The 25856-nt window shown below is 41.0% G+C and overlaps 1 protein-coding gene across 2 annotated transcripts; it reads left to right on the top strand.

Moving 5' to 3' along the window:
- The first annotated feature begins 212 nt into the window (after positions 1 to 212).
- On the top strand, positions 213 to 21486 carry LOC121688301. Of its 2 annotated transcripts, none has more exons than XM_042067792.1 (17): positions 213 to 350; positions 466 to 735; positions 1080 to 1167; positions 1247 to 1327; positions 1543 to 1686; positions 4023 to 4071; positions 4279 to 4354; positions 7477 to 7582; positions 12523 to 12602; positions 13002 to 13111; positions 13337 to 13367; positions 13501 to 13580; positions 16023 to 16047; positions 16386 to 16496; positions 18661 to 18789; positions 20792 to 20915; positions 21104 to 21486. In XM_042067792.1, exons 2-17 carry the CDS (start codon positions 482 to 484, stop codon positions 21296 to 21298), a joined length of 1683 nt encoding a protein of 560 aa, XP_041923726.1. In that variant the 5' UTR covers positions 213 to 350; positions 466 to 481; the 3' UTR covers positions 21299 to 21486. The 2 variants fall into 2 exon arrangements, with proteins under 2 accessions (XP_041923726.1, XP_041923725.1); XM_042067791.1 differs by having other exon boundaries at positions 16020 to 16047.
- Positions 21487 to 25856: the final 4370 nt, after the last annotated feature.

Here is a 25856-nt window from a genome sequence, read left to right as displayed (position 1 = left end):
TAACAGTAAGCATTCACGTTAGCCAGCAGCACATCATCTTCAGCCATCATTTTGACATGTTTTTTTACGCGTCGCGAACAGAATGCTTCAGTTACGCGCCTGGTGTAGCTTCCCTGTTACAGGTGGCCTAAAATGGAACGCAGTCGTTGTTATGACGCACGTAGGAACACACTCATAGATATACGAAGAGCGCTCTAGAATCTTTGATACGAACACACTGGTTTTTATCATTTCTAGAAACACTCTGTCAGGACGTTGAACAGCACCGCGACAACACTGATTAGGCTATATATTAAGGATTATATAAGGATGTAAAGGGCAGGTGTACATAAAAACTACGTTTAATAAAGGTAACCAGCTTCTCGTCATCGAATGTATTCAGGACTTCAAAAGTAGTCAAATTAATGTGCAAAATGACAGTCTTAAACGACTCGAATATGATTATCATCCTCATCCTCTCCTCAGGTGAACCAAAAACACAATGGCGGAGGAAATACGCAGGATAGCCGCTCTGCTCGATCAGCCGCTGAGCGATAAGGACCTGGACCTCATTAGTTTCGTCAAACATAAGTTCGCTACCGAGTTTAAGAAGGAGACTAATTACCACCCGGAGAAGGTGGTCACCCGCAGTGACACGAAGCGTGTATCAGTGGCCGCTCCAGATGACCAGGGAAAGAACAACTGCGAGAGGAGACGGGAGCTTCTCAGTACAGGGTTCTTCAGCCCAGCTAACAAGTAGGCTATGTGATACTACTCAACGAACTCGTTACACCGCTTTATTTGAAAGTAGAAATTGAAAGTCTATGCGTAGCCTAACTTGAAAAAAAAAAAAGATTTTCACATCACGGAAATATTTATACATGGATTTGACATTTTAGTATGACTCAATGTTTGCGTCACCATTGAGTTGTTATCTGTTGATAGTGCACTAAGTAAACAACTTCAATAGAGATCTTTATCACCATCATCAGACAAGAGTTAGTTCTGTTTTTTTTTTCTTTGTCAGAAATTGTAATAGGCTACTAATTGCAAGAAAAGGGATACTATGATAATTACTATGTTTTTGTGTTGTTCATCAGACCATATAAAAGCGTGGGGATACTTTACAACGACAACATTGACCTGTTCTCCTCCTGGCTTAGTCCCCAGGACCAGAAGTCTCTAAAGGTGACCATCTAAACATTTTAATATGACAGCTCCCCTCTTCATTATGAATATCAAAACTTTTCTTTACCTCTCCTCACAGTCTCAGTGGGAAAAGAAGTTCGGCAAGAAACCAGGAGTCACTACTACCTCAAGCAAGTTCAATCAGGAGAAAGCCAAAAGGGTGAGGAAAGAGAAAAGGCACTGGCTAATTTACATTCACATTACATTTACATTTATGCCTTTACCAGACGCTTTTAGCCAAAGCTACTTAAATATGTCAGTTACTGTATAGTACAAGGGCCATTGTCCCCGGAGCAACTCAGGTTTAAGTGCCTTGCTCAAGGGCACAACGGTGGAATCCGGGAATTGAACCCACAACTTTTCTGGCTCCTGCAGGATGAGAGCAGCCTCGTGGGTCCAGCTCAGGCCCCCCAGGTGGGTAAAGGCTTCCTGCACCTGAGGCAGTACCTCCGAGAGATGGCGGCCATCCAGAACACCCTCAGGAGTGGACGCCCGCTCGTCTTCTGTCTACGGGAACAAGTGAGGGACACACAGAACTATGTGTGTGCACATGGACGGATTATGAACTTTCGGGCCCTTGGGCACAGATGTATTAAGGGCCCCCCACTAATTGTCGCATTTGTTTGATGTGATTTCCTGTATTCTGGTGCATTTCAGGGATGGCCAATTCTTTAATTCAATCAGATTCATAGCCTACATCCTGATGTGTTGATATTGAGGCAATGACTCCATGCAATGGCTTGGGCTTACCTAGCATTCGTGGGCTTCGGAAAAACATTTCTCCGAGTGAAAACATCATCATTCCGCGTCATTCACGTCACTAATGTGTGAGTCAGAGGTCGGAAACTGGGGCTAGATTTTGCTAACAGAGTTGCCCAGTTAGGCGCTCGTCATCACTTTTGTCGTCACGTTGTAGTTTGTTTGTAGTCCATGTGGCCTTTCATGTCCAACAATTTTAATGTAAACTTGGGAATTTGCCGTTTTTGTCACTTGACAGCTGCATATCATTCTTTCACGAGCATATTACACTATATTTTAAGCAAATACAGTTGTTTGTTTTGGATTAGTGAGTGTATGTTTTAACCTTTGTTGTGGCATCCGTGTTTGTCACACATTCTGATGGCAAAGCACATGAACACTTGCTGTCGGAAAAACAAAGTAGCCATGGGGGCGGTCCTTGTCATTCCGAGGTGCCCTGAGTGCACCCTTAGTGTGTAACATGTCAAACATAGGGTGTCATGTGTACAGTTTGAACCAAGATTGTTGTAGATGCATCACCAAGTTCATATTTACTGGAATGGTGCTGACAGGGAATGTAAAATGGGAGTACATCCTAGAGTAAATGAAGAGTTTGATTCCAAAACGCTATATCCTCCATTTTAATGAATTTTCATAAATATTTTTTTTTTTTTTTTACATTTTGTTTTTCAAGTACTTTCAGTAGAACTGTAATTGGGTATTGTTGTTTTAGTTATCTTTACTCAATCAAAACAACACAACTGCAATTTGATCAATATTACCTGAAATACACAATTAAATAGCCTGACTTTTTATTGTTTTTAAAAACGGAGATTTAGCGTTTTGGAACCAAACTCTTCAAATGCACTTATACATTTATGTTTATGTTCATGGGATTTGGCAGATGCTTTTATCCAAAGCGACTCACAGATAATAAGAGCTCTACTTACAGGGTGAATACTGGTGATGGTAAGGAGCGTCCTCCATATTGACACCAATTTACCCACATTGCAACATAGAATCTGGTGAATAGGCCAGTCAGACAGATCACATTATTAAAACCTTTATTGTTTTTTATTATTGGCCTGTGGGGTTACACAGACAGCCTATTTCCACTTGAGAAACATTGCCAAAGTGCGGCCCTTTTTAACTCAACAAGATGCAGAAAAACTAATTCACGCCTTTATCACTAGCAGGTTAGACTACTGCAATGCACTTTTCACTGGTCTTCCCAAAAAAATCTAAAGAAATTGGCACTCATACAGAACTCTGCGGCTAGACTTTTAACTAAGACTAAGAAGAGAGAACACATCACCCCTGTGTTGGCTGAACTGCACTGGCTCCCTATTTCCTATAGAATTGATTTTAAGGTTATGTTAATTACTTACAAAGCTCTGAATGGCATAGCACCTTCATATATCTCTGAGCTTTTAATATCTTATCAACCACAAAGGAAACTTAGATCATCCAATTCTAATCTTTTAATCGTACCCAAAGTGCTCCACAAACAAAGTGGAGAAGCTGCGTTTATCCATTATGCCCCCAAACTATGGAACACCCTGCCTCTGTACATCAAGCAGGCGAGTTCAGTAAATATTTTTAAAAAAGATCTGAAAACATACCTGTACAGGAAAGCTTTTAGTTAACTCATCTTATCCTGTAGACTACATTTTCAGATTATTCTACATCTGCTACTATTGGAGGGCGCAGCCAGCCAGAAGCAGATGGGCTCCCCCTATTAAGTCAGGTTCTGCTCAAGGTTTCTTCCTGGAATATGGGAGTTTTTCCTTGCCACAGTTGCCATATGGCGTGCTTGTGGGGGGTAAGAGGGTTAAGGCTGCCAGTCTTATGACGTCATTTTCTATATTTTTGATATGTTGCTGAGTATATCATAAACAGCAAAGAAAAGTGATTGATAATGACTGACTGACTATTATTGTGTTACATGCTTCAAATGTAAAGCACTTTGAGCTGCATTCTGTGTATGAAAGGTGCTATACAAATAAAGCTTTATTATTATTATAGCAGGGTTCTTATACATACAGATGATGGCAGGATGAAGTATTCTAGCGTGCTGAAAAATAAAAAGTAACCGTTTCCTTTCCTTCATTTCATAGGATGCACACTCCGTACATGCCAGGTCCTCTTGCGATAAGGTCTCTTCAGGTTTGTTCTCATTTATTTTTCCCAACAGCAAAAATATTAGAGGAACCATGTGTTTTAGGGATAGAAATAGACCTGGGGGGGGGGGCTTGATTTGGAGGTCTTAAGAGTCATTAATCTCTGATGGAATCACCATACTCATTTCTGATTAGCCGCTAGTTATTTTGTTTGTTTGTTTGTTTGTTTGTGTGTTTGTCTTGGTGCTATCAGCTGAAGGAGAGGCTCTGAAGCCAGTGCCTCTGTGTCTGAATGAACAGTTGGACCCGGAGGAGGAGGCCAAACTGGAGTAAGTGTCCATGCATACTCCAAACCTAGCCTAGTTTACCGCACCACTCCAAACAGGTTCATATGGCCTAGTTTATGTCTTGGAAAACCTGGTCCACTTCCGAATCCAATTAGCAATTAATCACTTAAAGAAGCCCTATGCAACAATTTTAGCAAAAATGACCTTAATTATGCAGGTTGAGAGTCGTTCTGATGGTTCTACAACACTTTTTAGGTCGTTTGGTGGGTGCTTTGTCTCCCCCTAGTGCTTCTCCACAGAAAAAACGAATATGCAACTTTCTGGTCGCGGTCCGAATACATCCGGATGTAACTCAGCGGAAGTATCCATTCACACCTCGAAAATGTAGTCAGATTGTAGTTTCTAGGAAGACTGCAAAACGGACTCCGACTTGGCTTTGTTGCTGTTGAAATTGTAAGTAGCCTACCCTTGGGTGAACTTCGTTTTTGTAATGTGGTTTGATAGTCTCTTGAACAATGTGTTTGCTCGACTGTTTTATTGTGAGCCCTGTATGTGTTTAGCTTGGTTTCTTGATGGCTAGCTCGCTAGCTAGTGGGGGTTTAGCGTAGCAGTCTTGCTACCGAAGCTGCAGGGGGAGCTATGTCGTGAAAAATGCGATCCCAAATCAGGCGAAAACCCAGAAACAGCGAAGGAATAACCAGACCTGCATAGGGATTCTATATTCTATATATAGATATCTATTATATATTCTATATATAGATATCTATTCCAGAAGAGTACTCCTACGAGCCCAAAAGATTCTGAAGGACTCTTCTCATCCTAACAATGGATTATTCCTACCGCTGAAATCAAGAAGACGCCTATGTAGTCACAAAGCCAGAACTGAGAGACTCAGGAGAAGTTTTTTTTCCCAGGCCATCCGAACTCTGAACTCACACTATACTGACTTTGCACTCATTCACTCCTCAGCACTCATGACCCCCCCCCCCCCCCACACACACACACACAAACACCTACATGACTTTTAGCACTTTTACATCCCTCTCCCTATGCAACAGACCTTTTATTTATTTTCTTATTTCATCACACGTCAAAACACACACACACAAATCTGACTTTCTCAAACTTTTGCACATCTCCATATAACTTTTTATTTATTATTTTTGATTTCTCCTCCATCTATCTACCCATGTCCTTGATTGCCTAGCCTTTCTGCCCCCCCCCACCCCATCCCCAACACACACACAAAAAACACACACACTTACATCATCACTGTCATGACCTCACATACATACAGCACACTGCTTGCTACAGTAAGCCTCCTCTACATACTTGCTGCACACTGCCCCCCCCCATCCCCCGCCCCCCCGCCGTACATACACAGCACATTGTCTTCAGGATCTTTTCCAACACACATCCTCTACATACTGCACACTGCCCCCACCTACCCACACACACACTACACACACACACAGTCACTGCTCCACTCCCCTCCCGCCCACACACACACACATCTTCACTGTCATCACTCACATACATCATACATACAGTACTCTGCTTGCAGTAGTAAGTCCCTTCACCATACTTGCAGTACACTGCCCCCCCCTACATACACAGCACATTATTTCATCAGGAAGCTTCTCCAACACACATCCCCAACATACATACAGCACACTGCCCCCCCCCCCCCCCCCCCAATACACAGCACATTGTCTCATGAGGAAGCTTCTCCAACACACATATTGCACACTGCCCTCTCCCCACATACACAGCACACTATCCCATGTCCCTCGTCATCCCCCCAACACACACACCAAGACCCCTGGCAGTTGGGTTAGCCCCTTGAGCCATGGATCTGCCCAAGGTTTCTTCCTTGGTAAGGGAGTTTTTCCTTGCCCCTGTTGCTCTTGGGTGCTCCTTGTTGGTGACCCCCCCCCCCCATCCCAATCCTCCCCCACCTTTCTTATGCAGCCCTTGCCACTTAATCTACTAAACCCCTCTTCTACTGCACTTTTTACCCCCCCCATAAATGCACAAATAGGCTGACACCAGACATAATTTCACTGCATTTCTTACTTCCAGTAACTATATGCATGTACAATAAACTTCCTTGTATCCTTGTATCCTTTAACTATTTACTAATTAGCACTCTGGGACAAGGCGTCCGAAAGGAGACAATGCAGAGAGGAGATCTCTGAAGACTGTTGATCTTTATTCACCGTATTAAAGTGATAGTCCAGCCTAAACAATGTCCAGACCAGGTGTCAAGCAATAGGGTCAGCTGAGATGTCATCAGCTGGCGCCCCCCGATGAGATCTGACAAGGTGGCTGTGGCCTATCTTTTATACTCCTTAACCTTAGAGTTGGGCCCTCTCCTCTCGCCACTCTCGAAAGACACCTGTTGGCCAATCAGCATACCCCAGGGTTACGAATATTGGTGGAACCCATCGTCCCATCATGCATAAAAATATATGCAAAACTGTCTTCTTATCTTGCTACCTGTTACTTGGCCTTGCTGTTATCATCACCAGCTATACATCATCCTCTCACTCTTGACCATCTAATGAGAGGCCTAGTGTCACTGTATCCTCCAGCATCCCACTCCTTGACTGCTGGTCTGGTCTGTTCAAAATGTATACAGGCCTTGAAGTCTCATAATAATTGCAGTAATATTAAAGTTTATAAAAACCATACATGCATCCTTTAAGTCATAGAAATCCACCACATTTACCACACCACTCCAAACAGGCTCATTTAGCCTAGTTTACCATACTACTCCAAACAGACTCATTTAGCCTAATTTACCACACCACTCCAAACAGGCTAATTTATCCTAGTTCACCACACCACTCCAAAAAGGCTCATTTATCCTAGTTTACCACACCACTCCAAACAGGTTCATTTAGCTTTGTTTATCATGCTACTCCAAACAGGTTCATTTAACCTAGTTTACTACTATTTATTTATATTTATTGGGGGGGGTATGTTATATATGTATATATGTATATGTGTATATGTTAGTTCTTGGATTTTTGTTTTGTTTTGTCTTTGTTTTGCTTTGATGTAAGTTCATTTACTTTGTCTATAAGCATCACAGATATACAGGCAAACCCCCAACTCAAAGCCTACAGATTCCAACCAGACTCTTTGTTTTGTTTTGCTAGGAGGGCATTTCTCAGGAAACAGGAGAATTTCTCTGAGCAGTTGAAGTGGATCTATAAGATACTTTGTGGGATATCACACATGCGCAACAGAGACCTGAAGACGCTGGTATGTCAGAAAGTTAAACTAACGCTTTACACTTGGTGTAAAGGTGTGGGTCACTTGCAATGGCATCACAGAAAATTAATGGATGGATATATGGTTAAGACTCCGATGAGCAAATTGGGTGACCGTGATTTGTTCAAGTAAGAGTTGTTCCTGGACCAACATTCTAAAGACGGTCCTGGACCAACAACTCTTTAACCAACTTGTATCTCAATAAAGGTAGGTCCTTGCATATTTGTGTGTAAAATAGTTGTAAAATAAAGTAATTCCGAGTGGAATCTTAATATATGCACCTTAGATTTTTTTTATTTTCGTTTTAGTTGACTTGGTTCCATGTTTGTCTAATGTTAGCTGCCAGGCTAGGGACAATACATTTACTGTAATACATTAGCTTCCTAATAGGTAATTCAGTGGCTATGCATCTTTTAAATAACTTATTTCGAAGGGATACAGTAGTTGAAGTAGCTTTGAAGCTCATTTAGCAATCTTGGTGCCGCTGTTATTATCTTAGAGGCTAGGCTAGGGAACATAAATTTATGCTACCAAATTAGCTTGCTAATAGGTAGGTGCAGCATGCAACTATGTGAAGTGGCAAACTGGCGTTATGTTAGTTCACTTGCTAAGGAGCACACTTTTGGACTACTAATGTAGCTTGGTAATAGGCTAAAGCAGTAGCTTTTGTGTGTACATGGTCCTGGAGCGACGTTGCCATGTTGGTCTTGGACCGTCTTTACAATGTTGGTCCAGGACCCACATTGTCATGTTTGTCCAGGACCGTCATTACAATGTTGGTCCAGGACCGGCTTTACAATGTTGGTCCAGGACCCACATTGTCATGTTTGTCCAGGACCGTCTTTACAATGTTGGTTCAGGACCCACATTGTCGTGTTTGTCCAGGACTGTCATTACAAGGTTTGTCCAGGATCGTCTTTACAATGTTGGTCCAGGACCCACATTGTCATGTTTGTCCAGGACTGTCATTACAATGTTGGTCCAGGACCCACATTGTCATGTTTGTCCAGGACCGTCATTACAATGTTGGTCCAGGACCCACATTGTCATGTTTGTCCAGGACCATCCTTACAATGTTGGTCCAGGACCGACATTGTCATGTTTTTCCAGGACCGTCATTACAATGTTGGTCCAGGACCGACTTTATAGCTTGCTTATAGGCAATACAAATCTGTCAGTTGTCGTTAGACTGTTTTTCTTCTTTGCTACATTTCTGGGAAACTTGCCATGTTTAAACCTTTATACAATAAGCTACAAAATATGTTTGTCTGCTTTGTTTATTCCAGGCCCATTATAGGGAAGTTTGTCCCTGTACATCACAGGGAAGTTGGTCAAGGTCCATCATAAGGAAGTTGGTCCAGGTCCATCACAGTGAAACTGGTCCAGGCCCATCACAGAGAAGTTGCTTCATGTCCATCACAGGGAAGTTGGTCCAGGTCCATCATAAGGAATTTGACCCAGGTCCATCAAGGGAAGTTGGTCCAGGTCCATCGCAGGGATGTTGGTCCAGGCTCATCATAAAAAATTTGGTCCAGGTCCATCACAGGGAAGCTGGCCCAGGTCCATCATAAGAAATACCAGTCTGCACACACTCTGCTTTGGTCTGGACCCAAATGGATGGTCAAGCGATACATCACTGTTTCAATTTAATTTTCTCCTCATTAATCTGTTTATACTATAATTAAAGGGGGTGGGACAGCAGTTTAAGAAAGATGTTTAGTAGGGGGTTGACTTTTACCATGTTAAGCTATGGAGACTGACTGAGTGTGGGTCGTTAAGGGCACTTATTTGGAAAAATATATTGAAATATATTTTAAGTGTCAAAATTGTTTTTTTTCTGTCAATTTTGAATATGTACATATATTTCAAAATATATTGTGAAAATATTTGTCAAATATTTTTTTGTGTATGGGGAACATTATATTAATGTGAACACTTACTGTTACAGCTATAAAAATGGCAGAATCATTGTGAGGTGGGCTACACGCTTCACAATGACAGCAAAGAGTTGTCATCGTTATGTGCTTTGTCCATCAGACACATAGCTTTCTCCGGCAGGACACGCATGCTGCTTGACTTGGTTCCCCTTCCTATATACCACATAACGATAATACTGGAAATTTAAATGAAGGATCAATATTCGGTTTTCCTTTATTTAATTGTAAAATATTCGGTCCTTGGTCGGGTATATTTTATAATATTTTATAACATATCATTAATGGCACTTCCAAAAGTTTGTATTAGATAGATTGGTGCTGGGTAATAAGTCTTAGTGAATGTCTGATAACAACTCTTTGCTGTCATTGTCTCTTTTTAAAAGCTGACTGTCTATGTCTCCTCCTCTTCGGTGGTTTTTGACTTGTTCTATCCCTATGAACCTCCAAATGTGTTTAAATGAACCGCCAGGGGACTCTTATCATGATTGTTTCTGATGTTGCTTCTGTGTTCACATTCTTGTCTCCAGTGCCCTGCGTGTTTTTCCTACATATGCTTTCCCACAGGGACATTTGATCAAATATACCTAATTAGTAGTGCTGCATGTGATTTTTCCTTTAACCCATAGTTCTTTTCCTGTTATAGGGTGATTAAAGGAGTGACATTTGTGTGTGAAATTGTCCTGTGCTCAGTGCCCACATGGATAATTTCCATCTGGAAATATAGCGGTGTTGGTGCAGGTGGGCAGTCTGTTTTCATAGTCTCTGGCCTCTTGTAGAAAATTAAAAATATAATATAAAATATAATATATACAAAAAAATATATATTGACAAAATATATATTGACAAATATGACAAAAATATATATTTTTGACACTTAAAATATAATTCAATATATTTTTCACAAATAAATACTCTTACCGACCCACACTCCATCAGTCTTCATAGCTTAACATGGCAAAAGTCAATCCCCTACTAATCTTATCTTTCTTAAACTGCTGTTCCATGTCCCACCCCCTTAAATTATAGTATAAACAGATTAATGAGGAGAAAATTAAATTGAAACAGTGATGTATCGCTTGTGTAGCAGACGTTGCTGCCATTGCACAAGGCTATTGACTATTCATTTGGGTCCAGACCAGAGCAGAGTGTGTGCAGACTGCAGAGTGCTATTTCTTATGATGGACTTGGGCCAGCTTCCCTGTGATGGACCTGGACCAACTTTCTTATGATGAGCCTGGACCAACATCCCTGCGATTGACCTGGACCAGCTTCACTGTGATGGACCTGGGTCAACTTCCTTATGATGGACCTAGACCAACTTCCCTGTGATTGACCTGGACCAGCTTCACTGTGATGGACCTGGAATAAACAAAGCAGAAAAAATAGCTTATTGTATAAAGGTTTAAACATGGCAAGTTTCTCAGAAATGTAGGAAGAAAAAAAATCAGTCTAATGACAACTGACAGATCTGTATTGCCTAATAGCAAGCTATTTTTTTGTATTTTACCTAGCCTAGCAGCTAACATTAGCACTAATTACCATGGCAACAAGATTGCTAAATGAGCTTCAAAGCTATATCAACTATTGGGTCTCTTCTTGGTAATAGGCTAAAGCAGTCACTTTTGTTTGTTGTACATCTTCCAGGAGTGACCACCATTTTGGTCCAGGACCGTCTTTACAATGTTGGTCCAGGATCAACATGGCGATGTTGGTCCAGGATTAACATTGTAAAAATGGTGCTGGACCAAAATTCTAAAGACGGTCCCTGACCAACATTGTAAAGACAACATTGTAAAGTTAGTCCTGGACCAACATTGTAATGACGGTCCTGGACAAACATGACAATGTCGGTCCTGGACCAACATTGTAAAGACGGTCCTGGACAAACATGACAATGTGGGTCCTGGACCAACATTGTAAAGACGGTCCAAGACCAACATGGCAATGTCGCTCCAGGACCATGTACACACAAAAGCTACTGCTTTAGCCTATTACCAAGCTACATTAGTAGTCCAAAAGTGTGCTCCTTAGCAAGTGAACTAACATAACACCGGCTTGGCACTTCGCATAGTTGCATGCTGCACCTACCTATTAGCAATTTGGTAGCATAAATTTATGTTCCCTAGCCTAGCCTCTAACATAATAACAGCGGCACCAAGATTGCTAAATGAGCTTCAAAGCTACTTCAACTACTGTATCCCTTCAAAATAAGTTATTTAAAAGATGCATAGCCACTGAATTACCTATTAGGAAGCTAATGTATTACAGTAAATGTATGGTCCCTAGCCTGGCAGCTAACATTAGACAAACATGGAACCAAGTCAACTAAAACGAAAATAAAAAATATCTAAGGTGCATATATTCAGATTCCACTCGGAATTACTTTATTTGACAACTATTTTACACACAAATATGCAAGGACCTACCTTTATTGAGATACAAGTTGGTGATCCACTGGTTGTTTCTGGAGGGAAATTTAAAATGGCAATGGGAGAAGCAGAAGACTCACATTGATGACATCACAAGGCTGTGATTAAAGAGTTGTTGGTCCAGGACCGTCTTTAGAATGTTGGTCCAGGAACAACTCTTACCTGAACAAATCACGGTCACCGGGCAAATTGATGTGTCAGCACGTGAATGAATGGGCAGATGGATGGATGGGTGAATGAATGAATGCAAGAAGGAGGTAGCATGTTTACACTATCGGATGTCTGTTGTTAGATATATATAGATAGATAGATAGATAGATAGATACTTTATTGATCCCCAAGGGGAAATTCAAGAAGTGTTGACCTGTCCTGACAGATCATGTTTACACTATCGGATGTCAGATGGTGTTGACCTGTCCTGACAGATCATGTTTACACTATCGGATGTCAGATGGTGTTGACCTGTCCGGACAGATCATGTTTATACTATCGGATTTCTGCTGGTGTTGACCTGTCCTGTTGCTACACCTGACCTCTAACCTCTGAAGATTTCTCTAACTCTTAGGTTCCCCTGAACAGCGTCTATGTTAACATCATCATGAAGGACACGGAGAAGACCAACGTCCTTCTGAAGCAGTCCCACAGGTACACAGACACACACACACACACACACACTCAATGAAGTAATGATTGCAAGTTTTATGGACAGCATCATACCATTCCATCATTAAGGCGGTGATCACATTAGCCAGCGGCAAGTGGCAGGTTTCCTATTATTCTCTATGGTTCGGCAGCGGAACGGTGGCAACGCTTGCGTAACGCTAGTGTTGAACAAGTTGAGCGTTGAACTTGGTTCAACTTTCAAAGCGCAACGCGAGCGTATTCAATTGACAAACCGTTTGTGTTTTTTAGGAACGAGATCAAACTTATTATGGTCTGAGCGTTGCGTTACGTTTGCCGCTGCCACTTGCCCTTGGCTGATGTGAGCCATACTGCCCTAGAGATCGCACACTCATTCATTCATCCATTAACTCACTCGTGCAGCTCCTACAGCCGTCCTCTGGGGCCCAACTGGAGGCTCCTCCCCATAGTTCCGGAGGACTGCCAGAACATCACAGATGTGTGGGAGACGTTTCTTACTCAGGACACTCCAGGTTAATACACACACACACACACACACACACACACACACACACACATACACAGATAAACTCCTACACAAACATACACACATAATCACACCTACACTTATTCATTGCATGGTATACTTGGATTGCTAATACATAATGTGTTTGTAGTAGACCTATGCTTTGCCTTCTGCATAATGTCATGTATTATAGGATGAATGAGTAACTTGAGTTTGTTAACTTTTCCTGTAGAAATCAAATCTGCCATCGGACAATCCCCAAGGTAACATCTCACTAATAGTATATGAATCTCAAAAACTTAATTACTGTATATCTTGCTAGGCACAAATGCTAAGCACAAATGGTCTGTGTTTATGTCTGTCTGTGTATGTGTGTGTGTGTGTGTGTGTGTGTAGGCTTAAGCCACGGAAGAAGCCACTGTCAGAGGGAGAGACTGCTGATATGCCCCCCTGGTTCACTGTACTGGAGGAGAGCAGTGAGAAACATACACAAACACACACAACACACAACACACACACACACAGTCAGCAATGGCAACAGCTCCGTATTCATTTTTGCAAAACCGTAGCATTTGTCCTCTACGGTAACTACGGTAACAAGTGTTGAACAGACAGACAAACAGGAAGTTATTACACACTGTTTACACACGGTTCCATGCAGGGGGGCTGTCAGAATCTACTGCCAGTTTATGAGTTTGATTGTACAGTAACGCAGTTATGCAAGTGTAACAGGTGTGATCTTGCGTTGTGTAGTTAAGCACCATACACAAGGATTCCCAGTCAAGTATTTTTATTCTGGTAATAGACAAAACAATGCAATCATTCAACTGTCTTGAATAATGATCGGCAATGCTGCAGCTCTTGTGCAGGCAAGATAAACTGGGCTTTAACAATAACAAAGATATGTACCTGGTAATAGACAAAACAATGCAATCATTCAACTGTCTTGAATAATGATTGTCAGTGCTGCAGCTAGAAATATAGAAACACTTATGTTAGCAAATATACAGTACATGTTACATAGTAGTTAGCTAATCTAGCCTACTACGCAGCCTACATGCCATTATCCAAACAAATACAATGAATGTGCAAATCTATGATGATACAAAAGTCTATCAGTATCCATAGGTACATATACATTGATATAAGAATATTTTTGAAAGCAAGACAACCATTATTATGAAAATAACCTACAGTGTGCACAACTGACAGACTGAGAAAGTCATTTGTCCCCAGGGCCATTGAACTGTTCAATGCCTCACTTAAGGGAAGAGGAGAGGTAGACTTCTCTGCATAGTCTGTCTGCCTCTTCACCCCCTCCATGTTTGGTACTGTCTGTCCACTAGCCACTTGTACCACTTTCTTTATGCCTCACTGGCCACACTTATACATTTTCTTAAATAGTTAAATATATAGATATATAGACTTTACTTTATTTCTGCATTGTTGCACTGTTGGACTTACTAATTTGATCATTATGACCACTATCACCATTGCACTACCACCATGACACTCATTCACACAGAGCACCTTACCATACCTTACTATGCACAGAGAATCACAGGCTCAGTCCCTCCCTCATTGCAAGCGCCTCTGATTGATTAATCACCACTATGTGGATACTGTTTTTAGAATTTATTTAGATTAAGTGTTAGTTAGTATAATTTGTATTTTTGTCATTTGTATTTTAGTATATTGTTATATATTGTATTAAGTGTTAGTTAGTATAATTTGTATTTCTAGTATATTTAGCATATTCTTTATCTTCTACTGTCCTTACTGCTTAGTTGTGTTTTTATATTATATACTTTAATTACTCTTTCTGCTGTTAAAGAATGTGTTTGTGTTGTATGTATGCTGCTGAGACCTTGAATTTCCCCTGGGGATCAATAAAGTATCTATCTATCTATCTATCTATCTACTCGTGACCTACCTCTTGCGCAGGCAAGATAAACTGGGAAGAGCAAAAAGCGTCATTCCCATTATAAGAACCAGCTTGGTCACTTAAAGTGACAGAACACAATTTCCCCATACACATATACATTTCTGACGCAATGGCAAGTGGAAGCATTATTAACCATGTTATACCAGACTACTGTAATGTCTGCAGTGCCGCTATAAAGCAGGAACAGAGAGCTGCATTAACACATGCCCCAGTGTGGTAGTTCTCATCTGTGAGGAAATGTGGACTATGGAAGTAAACACATGAGCCGTGATTCTGACACGGGTGGTTGGATAGGAAACTGCACTGACACATGTCCCACTGTGGTAGTTCTCATCTGTTCTACATATTTTTCTTAAATGTGGTTTTAGTGCATGTCTAAAGGAAATATACAGAAGACTATGGAAGCAAACATAAGTCTTACGTGGGTCGGTGGACAGGTTGTGTTGTGTGTGTGTGTGTGTTTTGTGTCTTTGTCGTGTATGTACCACTTCATTATGTCTAGCTAATTTAAGATTAGCTTGACATTGGTGCACCATAATGCAGGCTCCTCTGGCGGGATCAGCATTGTGGTAGCTTTCCATCACAATCTGGATCATGCCCCTAGAGAAATATCCAGTGGCTTGTGGGTAGTGATGGCATTGTAAATGCCCAGTGGCTTGTGGGTAGTGATGGCATTGTAAATACCCAGTGGCTTGTGGGTAGTGATGGCATTGTAAATACCCAGTGGCTTGTGGGTAGTAACGGCATTGTAAAACTCATGTGTCATGTTTTGGACTCAGCAAGTTGTGTGACCATTTGCTCCCATTCCATGGTAATCGGTTTTGGGCTCGAGGTCCAACCAAGTCATTCATTACACATTGAGAGCATTCACTCTCCAACCGAGGTCCAAACAAGTAATTCGTTTACCACTATATCATTACAAATAATTTCACAGTGAAACTTATATTTTCCCTCTTTTTTATGTTTTCAGTAGGCTCCATAGAGAAGAAACCACCAAAGTAAGTGTCCTGTCGACCGACTCCATCATAGACTCCTACTGTAGGTTCCCTCTGTGGCATAAATATTCAACAGCATTTAGCGTAGTGATGGTACCAAGTTGGGTCTAAACGGGTCATGATCCTACCCGATCAACAACTTTGCATAGTGCAAAATCAAGCATTCTGGCAATTAGTCTTCATTCTCAAATGTCCATATTATAAGCCTGTGTAGCATCAGAATGAGTTTGCAACTGTTATTTTTTTTGGTCCAGCGCTAGGCTCACTGTCTGTTTTAGAAACTGGATCCCAGGGACCCTGGAGCGAAACATTGTCCCCTCTTCTTTCCTCTCTTTTGCCAGCTCTATGCCCAACGAGCAGATAAGCATGCTGGAGAAGGCCAAGGCTGAGTTCCTGGGCATCAGGAGAGCGCTCAACTACCAGATCGAGACCGACGTCTTCGAGAAGAAAAAGTACTGTTATCGTTGGTTGGATTCTGTGAAACAATGGGACCCTCCACACATAAACACACTGTAAAAAAGATCAGCACTCCATATTAAGAGTTCAGATGCAAAACTCTCTAAATCCGTCGGACCAATTTTCTTTTATATGAGAATTTCTTATCTGGCCCCTATAGGTTTTTGCTTACAAATCGATATTTCAGACCAGGAAAAGAGTGGTATTTAGCGGGTTTTGAAGCGAAATTATTTGATTAACGTATACTATGTGTGGAGACTGGAGAGCATTCACTCACCATCGTTATCTCATTTTTGACGGAGGTGGCGTCATCGGCTTTACGGAGTTAAGATTGCACCTACTCTTGACACCATATGTTCAATCAACTCAGGCAATGCAACAAGAGAACTTGACTGCGTTATGTTGAGGGTGTCACCAGAAGCATATTTTTAACAAGCTAAATGTTCTGAGCAAGATCTGGGCTAGATTAGATCAGGCTCATCCAGATAGCAACATTAGCACGTGTCTACACCTTGGAGGTATGGGGTTATATATGGGGTCCTGAAGGAGAATTGAATTCCTGTGATTTTTCTCTGTTTCTCAAGGTCACCGAGAATGGTCGGTACAAAATAAAAAATTGGTTCTATCTAGCTTTAGTTCCTGCAGCCAACAGATAGAGCTGCCAGGCAGCTACAGTGCTACACTCTGGGGGCCTCTTTAACATCATCTTTATAACACAAGTAATAGCATATTGCAGCATACAGCATAATGTGGACATAAACACATCATGATGTAAGCTTTTCACTCTAAAGAAATGCCCTTTAGCGCTTACATAGCGCACAACACTGGACAAGCCTCAGGCTACAGGGAAAACTGGCACTTCTACCATTTGCAAATCACTCCCTGTCCCACACCATATTTTTAAACCTCACTCTTGGCGAGGATATTGTCATGTTTACCATCAAATGGCGCCTTCAAGTCCTCCCAATAAAATCAAACCTGTCCACGTGGTACCCATCCAACTACATTGCATTCTTCACTCAACTAACCATGTTAATGAGACCACCGCACATGTCCTGAATGGATGCAGTTTTTATAAAGGACTTTACATATCAAGGCATGATAGACTGGTAGACTGGTGGACGTAGTGTCACAAAGCATCAAAAAAGTGCAGGAGGGAACAACAAAAATATGCAAACACCACACTGTACAAATGGACTGGTTCAATGACGAAAACACCAACAATATCACTTTGTGTATTCCAAATACCCCAGATTACCATTATAGATGACAATACTAAGAATGTGACTATTGTTGAAATAGGATGTTCTTTTGATTTGTACATAGACACTTGTTTTAACTCCAAGTGTTAGTAATGCCGCTCTGGCCTAAGTTTTTTGTTTTTCCTGACATGTGCTTTTGTTTATCTTGAACGGTCATGTGATGTGACCATGTGGTTTTGTTTGAGTTTGCCATCTGACTCCGCCCCTCTCTTTGTTTGAATTCCCGCCATTTTGTAGACTCACCTGTTCTTGGTTTGCCTGATTAGTTTGTGAGTATTTAAACCCTGGGGTCTTTGTCGTGCCAGCTTACTTCATGTGACGAGGCATTGTCATTGTATGTTTTTTTTTTACTTTGTATTCTGAAGCCTGCCTGTTCTGGACCTATGTTTGCACTCTGTCTTGAGATTATTTTTGCCCTGGATTCTGCATTGCCTTTTTGAGTTTGAAGATTGCAATTGTGTCCGTGGGATCTGTTACCTGTATCTTGCTCATTAAAAGAATACCTAGTGACTGATCTAAGCCGCCTGCGATTGGGTCCTTAAGAACTGTAAACCTAACACCAAGCTGTTGAAATATCAGCCACTTGCTGACAATATCACAAATATGGGGTTTCAATGCAAAATTATCATTCTTGTTTTTGTGAGTCTTGGGCATGTGCACAAACTTCTCTTACGCGGACTGCAACTGTGTGGACTAAGCAAGCCAATTGCAAAAAAAACTTGCAAATTACTGCTCCATTTCTGCAATAATAGGTCGTTTATCCATTTGGAAGCAATGATGCCATGTTTACCCATAATCATGCAGTTCAGAATGAAAATAGCACAAGCATTCTGTGTTTGATCAGACACATGTGTAACATACTTCCTTCAATGTCTGGATCTGTGTGTGATTACCACAGAAACCGTGAGGAAAGGATTAAGACCCTCCTGAAAGCTCTGATGATGTCCAAGACGGAGCCCGTTCTGTCCACACTACTCGTCTCGCTGAAGAGTGAGTTCAGGGAGCCCAAGTCCACGGGCAGCCTCTGGTGAGTGCACCGCGTTGGTCCCCTGTTCCTCTGGTCCGCACAGAGCCACACCCTGGTGACATGTCACATCGCTGGGACCCTCGTGGATCCTCAAATACATGCAAAATATAAAACTAGGCCAAGTGTCACCAGGCTACTTGCCTGTCGAAGAGCTAAGCCACGTTAGAAAAGTGCTGAGCAAAATGACTAGCCTCATAGTGATCTTAATCATGGGTTCCTTGCCACAGGTGTATAAAATCAAGCACCATGCAGTCTGCATTCATAAGGTTCAATTTGATTTTATAAACCTGTGGCAAGGGACCTGATGAAATCAATGAATAAGTATCACCTCATAATAATTATAGATGTGAATGTAACAAGTGGGATGTTGTGTAAAATGCAAATAAAAACAGATAGCCCAATCAATAGCAAAATCAGATTGGCAGATAGCAGACCGCTGGTGGTATGCCGCCGGTGGCGTGCCACTTGTGGTACCCCGTTGGACCACCATCTCTTTAAATTTAACTTGTCATGAATAGTAAGAAAAGTTATATAATAAAATTATATATGGAGTATAACTAAACAAATTAAAAAGATTTTAGACCAATAGTGGCAAAATATTGGCCAATTTGTCTGCAAGTAAATATAATTAAATTTAATCATACATTCTACTGAAGGTTTTGCGTCCCATGATCTCCCTACCCATTCATCTCGGTGGAATAGTTCACAAACCCTTCTTTTAACACATGACAAACCATATATCAGAATAAACAGCAGACCTTACCGAACACAAAAGTGTAAAGCAGTCCCCTGTACAGTTAGCCGTTCCAGAGTAATCTAGTTTTGAATTTGCAGTAAATTTCGACATGCATGGATGTCTCCAAATTTGGGCTTTACGTTTTACAATGTGTTTTGTATGTGGGCCAAATACAAAATAAATGTTACAAATATTGCCTAGATATTGGTAAATCATAGGACAGCTGAGTTTGTGAAAGTAGCCTTAATGATCACAAAATGCTAAGCATGCATCTAGGCTATTTGAGTTTTTTAAAGCTGAGCTGTGCTTAAATTGTTCAATACATGATTTCATAACAGGCCAAATATAAAATAAATGTTATATATAGCCTAGATATCTGTAAATATTAGATGATCAGATGATTTACAGTTCCATGTAATATGTCATGTTTCATGTTTTTGTAATGTTTCATACAGTGATGCAGGTCTACTGTAGTGAATAGGCTAAATACAACTTTGATCATTTTTATAGCCTACTATTGTATAGTTAACTTTGGCCTTGGTGCCCTGACATGTGGCCTTTGTGCCCCCCACCAAATATGCCCAACTGAAGGCCAAGTGGCCTTGCCCCCAGAATGGTGAAATTCCAAGCCTGCTCCCGTCCCAACTTTTTTTAAAAATATGTTGCTTGTGTCAAATTCAAAATGAACACATATTTTCCATAAAATAGTCAAATTTTCATTTTCAACATTTGATATATTGTCTATGTCCTTTTTGCTGCTAAATATGGGTTTACGAGATATTATCACATTGTTTTTATTTGCATTTTACACAATTTGCTATTTTCAACATTTGATATGTTGTCTGTGTCCTAAATATGATTTTAAGAGATTTGCAGATTATTAGATTCTGTTTTTATTTGCATTTTACACAACATCCCAACATTTTCTGTTTTGGGGTTTGTAAATAAACAAGGAAGTGACTTATTATGCATGGAACAAGTACATTTTTATTCTTTCAAGTTCATTTTTTTAACTATATCGAGTGCCATCAAAACATTCTCCTGGGAGCTCTTCCAATGCTCCCACTTCAAGGTGGGAAGTCCCCAGTTAAGTTGTGACATATCCCCCCTTGAATCTATATTTCTCCCACTTCCCAGTTGCTCTCGAACGCACCAATATAGCATTATAATGTCATTCCTGTTATATAACACACACATTCCCATACACACACACACACACACTCCCTCTCACACAAAAATATACTTGTTTCTAACTCTGCCTTAAAGGTTTGCCAGGCTGAGACAGGATGCTTTTGATTTGGGGGGTGATAAAGACTCCAGATTCCATGACATCCTGGAGAAGATTGACAAGTTCCAGAACTTAAGCACCAAAAATGTTCCATACGCCAAGGTACCACAGGGCCTGAAAGTAGAACCCTGTATACAGCCTTAAGTATACTACTGATTTTGGATATTGTTGAGTGGTGGTGATTGTGATGATGACAGCAGTAAGTGCAAGTAATAGCAAAAATTGTTGTCTGGATATCATAACCATTATCCTCATCATCATCATCATGCTCTCCTCTTGGTTCCTGTCAGGAAAAGTGTTGCCTGCTCGTCATCTCCCTCCCAGCCAGTCAGCTCCTTCGTCCCGCCCTCCAGGAAGCTCTTCTCTTCCTGATCAATCACGTGCTGCAGATCCTCCCTCGACAGCTCAGGCAGTGGTACCAGTACCTAAAACTGCCCTTCACAGTTCCCATGGGGCCCAGCAATGCAACATCCCCTGCCCCCTAACAACCACCTGCCTCTCCTGCCCAGCAGACGGGTGTCCACCTCGTAGACCAGTTCCCCCTCTCCTCCACCCTCTCCTTCACCCTCTCCTCCACCCTCTCTCTCCTCCACCCTCTCTCCCATCTCTTAGGCCTTAAAGGCCTTCCCTCGCTGAAGACTACTTATAAAGACATCTATGAGGGTGGAAATGAGATGATGTGCTATTGGTGTGAGTCATTTAAAGGCACTTAGATGAGCTGAAATTGTCCAGAGGGCACTGCCTGTGCTCATCTAACATACTGTATGCCTGTGGGTGTACATATATTTCTCAACACACTTGAGTGTCACACACCTCCCTTCCCATGAAGGGGTAACAGTTAATCGATTCATCGATTAGTTGTCAACTGTAAATTAATCAGCAACTATTTTGGTAATAGGTGAATCAGTTGAATGTTTAGGAAAATACCTCAAATCTGATTGCAGCCTCTTACACTTTAATATGTTCTGCTTTACTTACTCTATGCTAGAGAATATGTTTGGCATGTGGACAAAACAAGAAATTTGAGGACAAAATCTTGGGTTTTGGGGAACATTCATTCACCATTTTCTAACATTAAACAACTAACAACTCGATAACAACTACAAAATAGCTAGCCTCCCTTAGTGTGTGTAGTTCATAATCAGTTTTGCCTATGTCCTTACTTTCAACTGTTCATTTTAATTATAATGTTAATGTAATGTTTCTTAGACAAAAGCATCTGCCAAGAACTATAAATATACCTTGTTGGAACTAAAGAGCTTTTTTTGAATTCACAACTCTAAGACATTTGCAGCACAAGCTTGCTGTAGTACACCAAGACTGGCATCCCACCTAACCTGTAGGTGTTTGAGTTTAAAGGTAAACTATGCAGTATTGGCATGTGTTAGCAATTAAAACGTTTAAATTGTAACAGGAAATGAACACAACATTACTTCACAGAAGTAATGTTGTGTTCATTTCCTTCACAGAAGTTAATGCACTTACGAGGTTTAAACGGCCCTCCGCTTCGCGTCGGGACCGTTTTACAACCTCGACCGTGCATTAACTTCTGTGAACATTCCACCGTGTCGTCCATTATCCCTTACGTAAATCAAGCTAAAATACTTGCACATTAAGCTAAAAAAACTGCATAGTGTGCCTTTAATTTTATGATCTGTGCCACTAACTCCATGTTCCACATTATTGATTTCAAAAACAAAGATGTGGAGAAAGTGTTGTAGAAATATTCAATGTGGAGCAAAATCAGAAATTCAAAACTTTTTCAAAACAACTCTATGACGGAAAAAATCATAATCATGTTGGTCAATATTGAAACCACAATTTAGAAGAACAACAACAAAAATGTTTTTTTTTGACAAAACAACATTTTTTGGAAGGACCATCCATTTAGCTCATAAACACATGTACAGCAGTAAAGTACAGTTGAAACAGCACCATGGGTTGGTGCGGTGTGTTCTATAATCCTGCACTGTTGACCACCTCCATATTAGTTTATGTACCACAAAAACCTTGAACCACCAAATTGTGAAATGTAAAACAATTGCTTTTGCCAACTGTAGCGAAGGGAGAGAGCAGTGACCCCACCCGTTCTTGAACCAAGGTCGCCGGGGCACTAAACCTGCAGCATGACCGCAACGCTGAAGAGCCAGGCACGTTGGTAAGGCAGTTCAGAGCGCATACATGTAGTGACGGTACTCCGTCACACCAACCCTCAGACTGAACAGGAGCAAGTCGTCAAAACGTCACACCATCAAAAAGACAAGGCTATTAAGTGCATGCAGAAATCACTGATCTGCTTTGCTATAAAATAATTTTATTATGTAGGATAATCTGCATTGCCTCTTCATGAACTTGGTCTACCATAACTGCTCATAACCCATATCATACTATCCTCAGGTGCACTCTAATGATCTAAACAACATATTTTCACTCAAGAGCATGCTGACTATTATTATAAAAAAGTTTTTAAAACATGTTAATGCAATTTCACATAAAACAGCAAGGATAACATAGGCCTACCAGCTGCTCTGCTTCAGCTGTTTCTCTGTTAAATAGTTCAATAGGTGCTTTTATGTACAATGGAAGCAGGAAGCCCGCCCGTCTAATACTGCCACAGTCAACACTTTTAGGCTGGTAAGTGTCATCTGTTTTACATTTGTCATTGTTTTCATACATATGTTTGACTTTAACTGATCCAAAATCAGTCCATTTGTATGCATACATATTTTTATGTAAAAAAAAAAAAATATTGCCATGAAAGAGAAAGGACCCAGATGCATCACAGTCTGAATCTGTCAAGGTTGTATTGTGCTGTATCAGAGTGCATTTCTCCGTATGCTCATGTGAATTGTCACACACACACACACACACACTTAAATGCTTCTATTTCGATGACTGCGTGAAATATAGAAAAAAGGGTAGTATTATACATCTGTAGTGGTAATGTACAGTAAGAAATAGGAGTTGTAGCAGGTGTGAATTTAATTGTTTCATACAATGTTTACAAATGATTGTGGTTTTGCTTTACAACTGTGAAATAATAAGCATTGTGTTTTGTGGTTTAATTATGCTCTAAGCAAGTAACAGCATGTAGCACCTTCATTGCTTTACTCATGCCTGAAGAAAACCCCAGTAAGTGCATCTTGCTCTTAGCATTCTTTAAAAATTGTCACACAGCGTCTTAATAAAGCATAAAATATGGTGAAGATAACATGTCTAAGGTAGAACTCCCTCAGTTCTTAGCAGTGTTAAGATAAAGATGCTAGGCCTGAAACTGGAATTGTTTTGTCCTGGAAGATCACAAAAGCACAGCAGGGTCTGGCCTTGGTCGAGAGCTTTTTGAACAAGAACTTTGAAGGGCTAGCTCCCGAAAGGTTACACGTGATATAGCCTACCATTAGCCTATTTCACATAATTTTGAATATCGATAAGCCGTATACACTTCCGGTTACCAATGTCTTATGGAGAAACTAACGTTATCGGAGCTATCTACAAGTTTACAAGTGTGACCTACAGCTAAGAATTACCAAAGCACGCAGGAAACGAGTTGAGACTGATACAAAAATATATTTATTTTCCAAATTGTCAAGTGTCACCAGCAGTCTCTAGAACGAGACTAATAAAAACATTCAAAATGTATTAATTCAATATCCTAAAAGTTCTGTATAGTTCTGTATACGCAATGATGACAGTTTGGTAGGGCACTCAACATAGGCTTCAAGTTTACAAAGAGCCTCCACAAAGATCAACCTGGGGTCCGTTGCACAAAAGCAGAATTAGGACATCCGAGATAAGCTACTGAGCTGCGCTCAATGAATCCGAAACAAGAGCGTACAGGCCAGCACAACGAGCAAGCCAGGATGAGCAGACACGGATTCATCAAGCCAGGTGAAACCTATCCTGGATAAGTGCGCGCTCACGGCTCCCTCAAATAGACCCCGCCACCGATCGCAGATTCACTGATTCACCATAGCAAACCCAAACCGAGCGGCATACTTCTCGCCGTTGGAGACGCAAATCCTAATGGAGGCGTACGAGGATGCAAAGCATATCATCCAGAAAAAAGGCAACACTGCCACAGTGATCAAACACAGGGAAAAAGCGTGGCCAAGTATTGCCGACCGCCTGAATGCGTAAGTAGTGCACACTGAACGCTGAAACATCGCAATTACAATTTAAATAGTTAATTCACATATCTAAAAACGCGGTTGTACACTGATTATGAATCAGTTGAATTATGAATCGAAATGGAGTGCAGATATTAGTGAAATTGTGTAAATGTAACTCCATCAGACTGTAAGTCTTTCATAAATAGATGAGCCAATAATAATAATCACTGCTATTTATATAGCGTCTTTCAAGGACCCAAGGCCGCTTAATTGCTCACTGACTCCATTGAATTTCCTTGTGGGATAAAGTGTCTCTTTTTTCTTATGTTTGCTGTGTGTGTGTGTGTGTGTGTGTGTGTGTGTGTGTGTGTGTGTGTGTGTGTGTGTGTGTGATGTAGACTAAACATGACTGGGCCAAAGCGGACGTGGCAGCAAGTCAAAATCAAATATAAGAACATCCTGCAGAATGGTAAGGGCCCTGACTAATACTTAACTATGCACAAGCATATATTGTACCCAGAAGGTGCCTGCTCACACATTGTCTGTACTGTTTTAGCAGTGAAAAAGAGAACCCACCAACAAGGCACGGGTATGTCCCTCCCGAGATGCCACCAGCTTCATACAAGGTATGTCCTTCCAGCTGTACATGGGATACAACTACATTGATATTGAATCCATTTGGACAGTCTGACTTTGGTTTGACTATTGCCTTGCAGTTTCTGGCAGCGCTGTGTTGCTATTAGAGCCACAAGCACCAGACGATGCTGATCCAGTGAGTACTCCATCAAAGGCATACAGTAGGCCTGGCATGTGTTGTCTACTAGCTTCAATATTAATCCGATTAAATGTGATGGGGTGAAGGCACCAGTGCAGCAGCAACAGCACATGACCGCTATGATGAAGAGACCATCTCTGTGGACTCCAGGAGGCATGA

This window comes from Alosa sapidissima, chromosome 17, assembly GCF_018492685.1.
Source record: "Alosa sapidissima isolate fAloSap1 chromosome 17, fAloSap1.pri, whole genome shotgun sequence".
NCBI classification, from domain to species: Eukaryota; Metazoa; Chordata; class Actinopteri; order Clupeiformes; family Clupeidae; genus Alosa; species Alosa sapidissima.
Note: the sequence above shows the minus strand (reverse complement) of the source record. Positions and strands in the feature narration are given on the sequence as shown.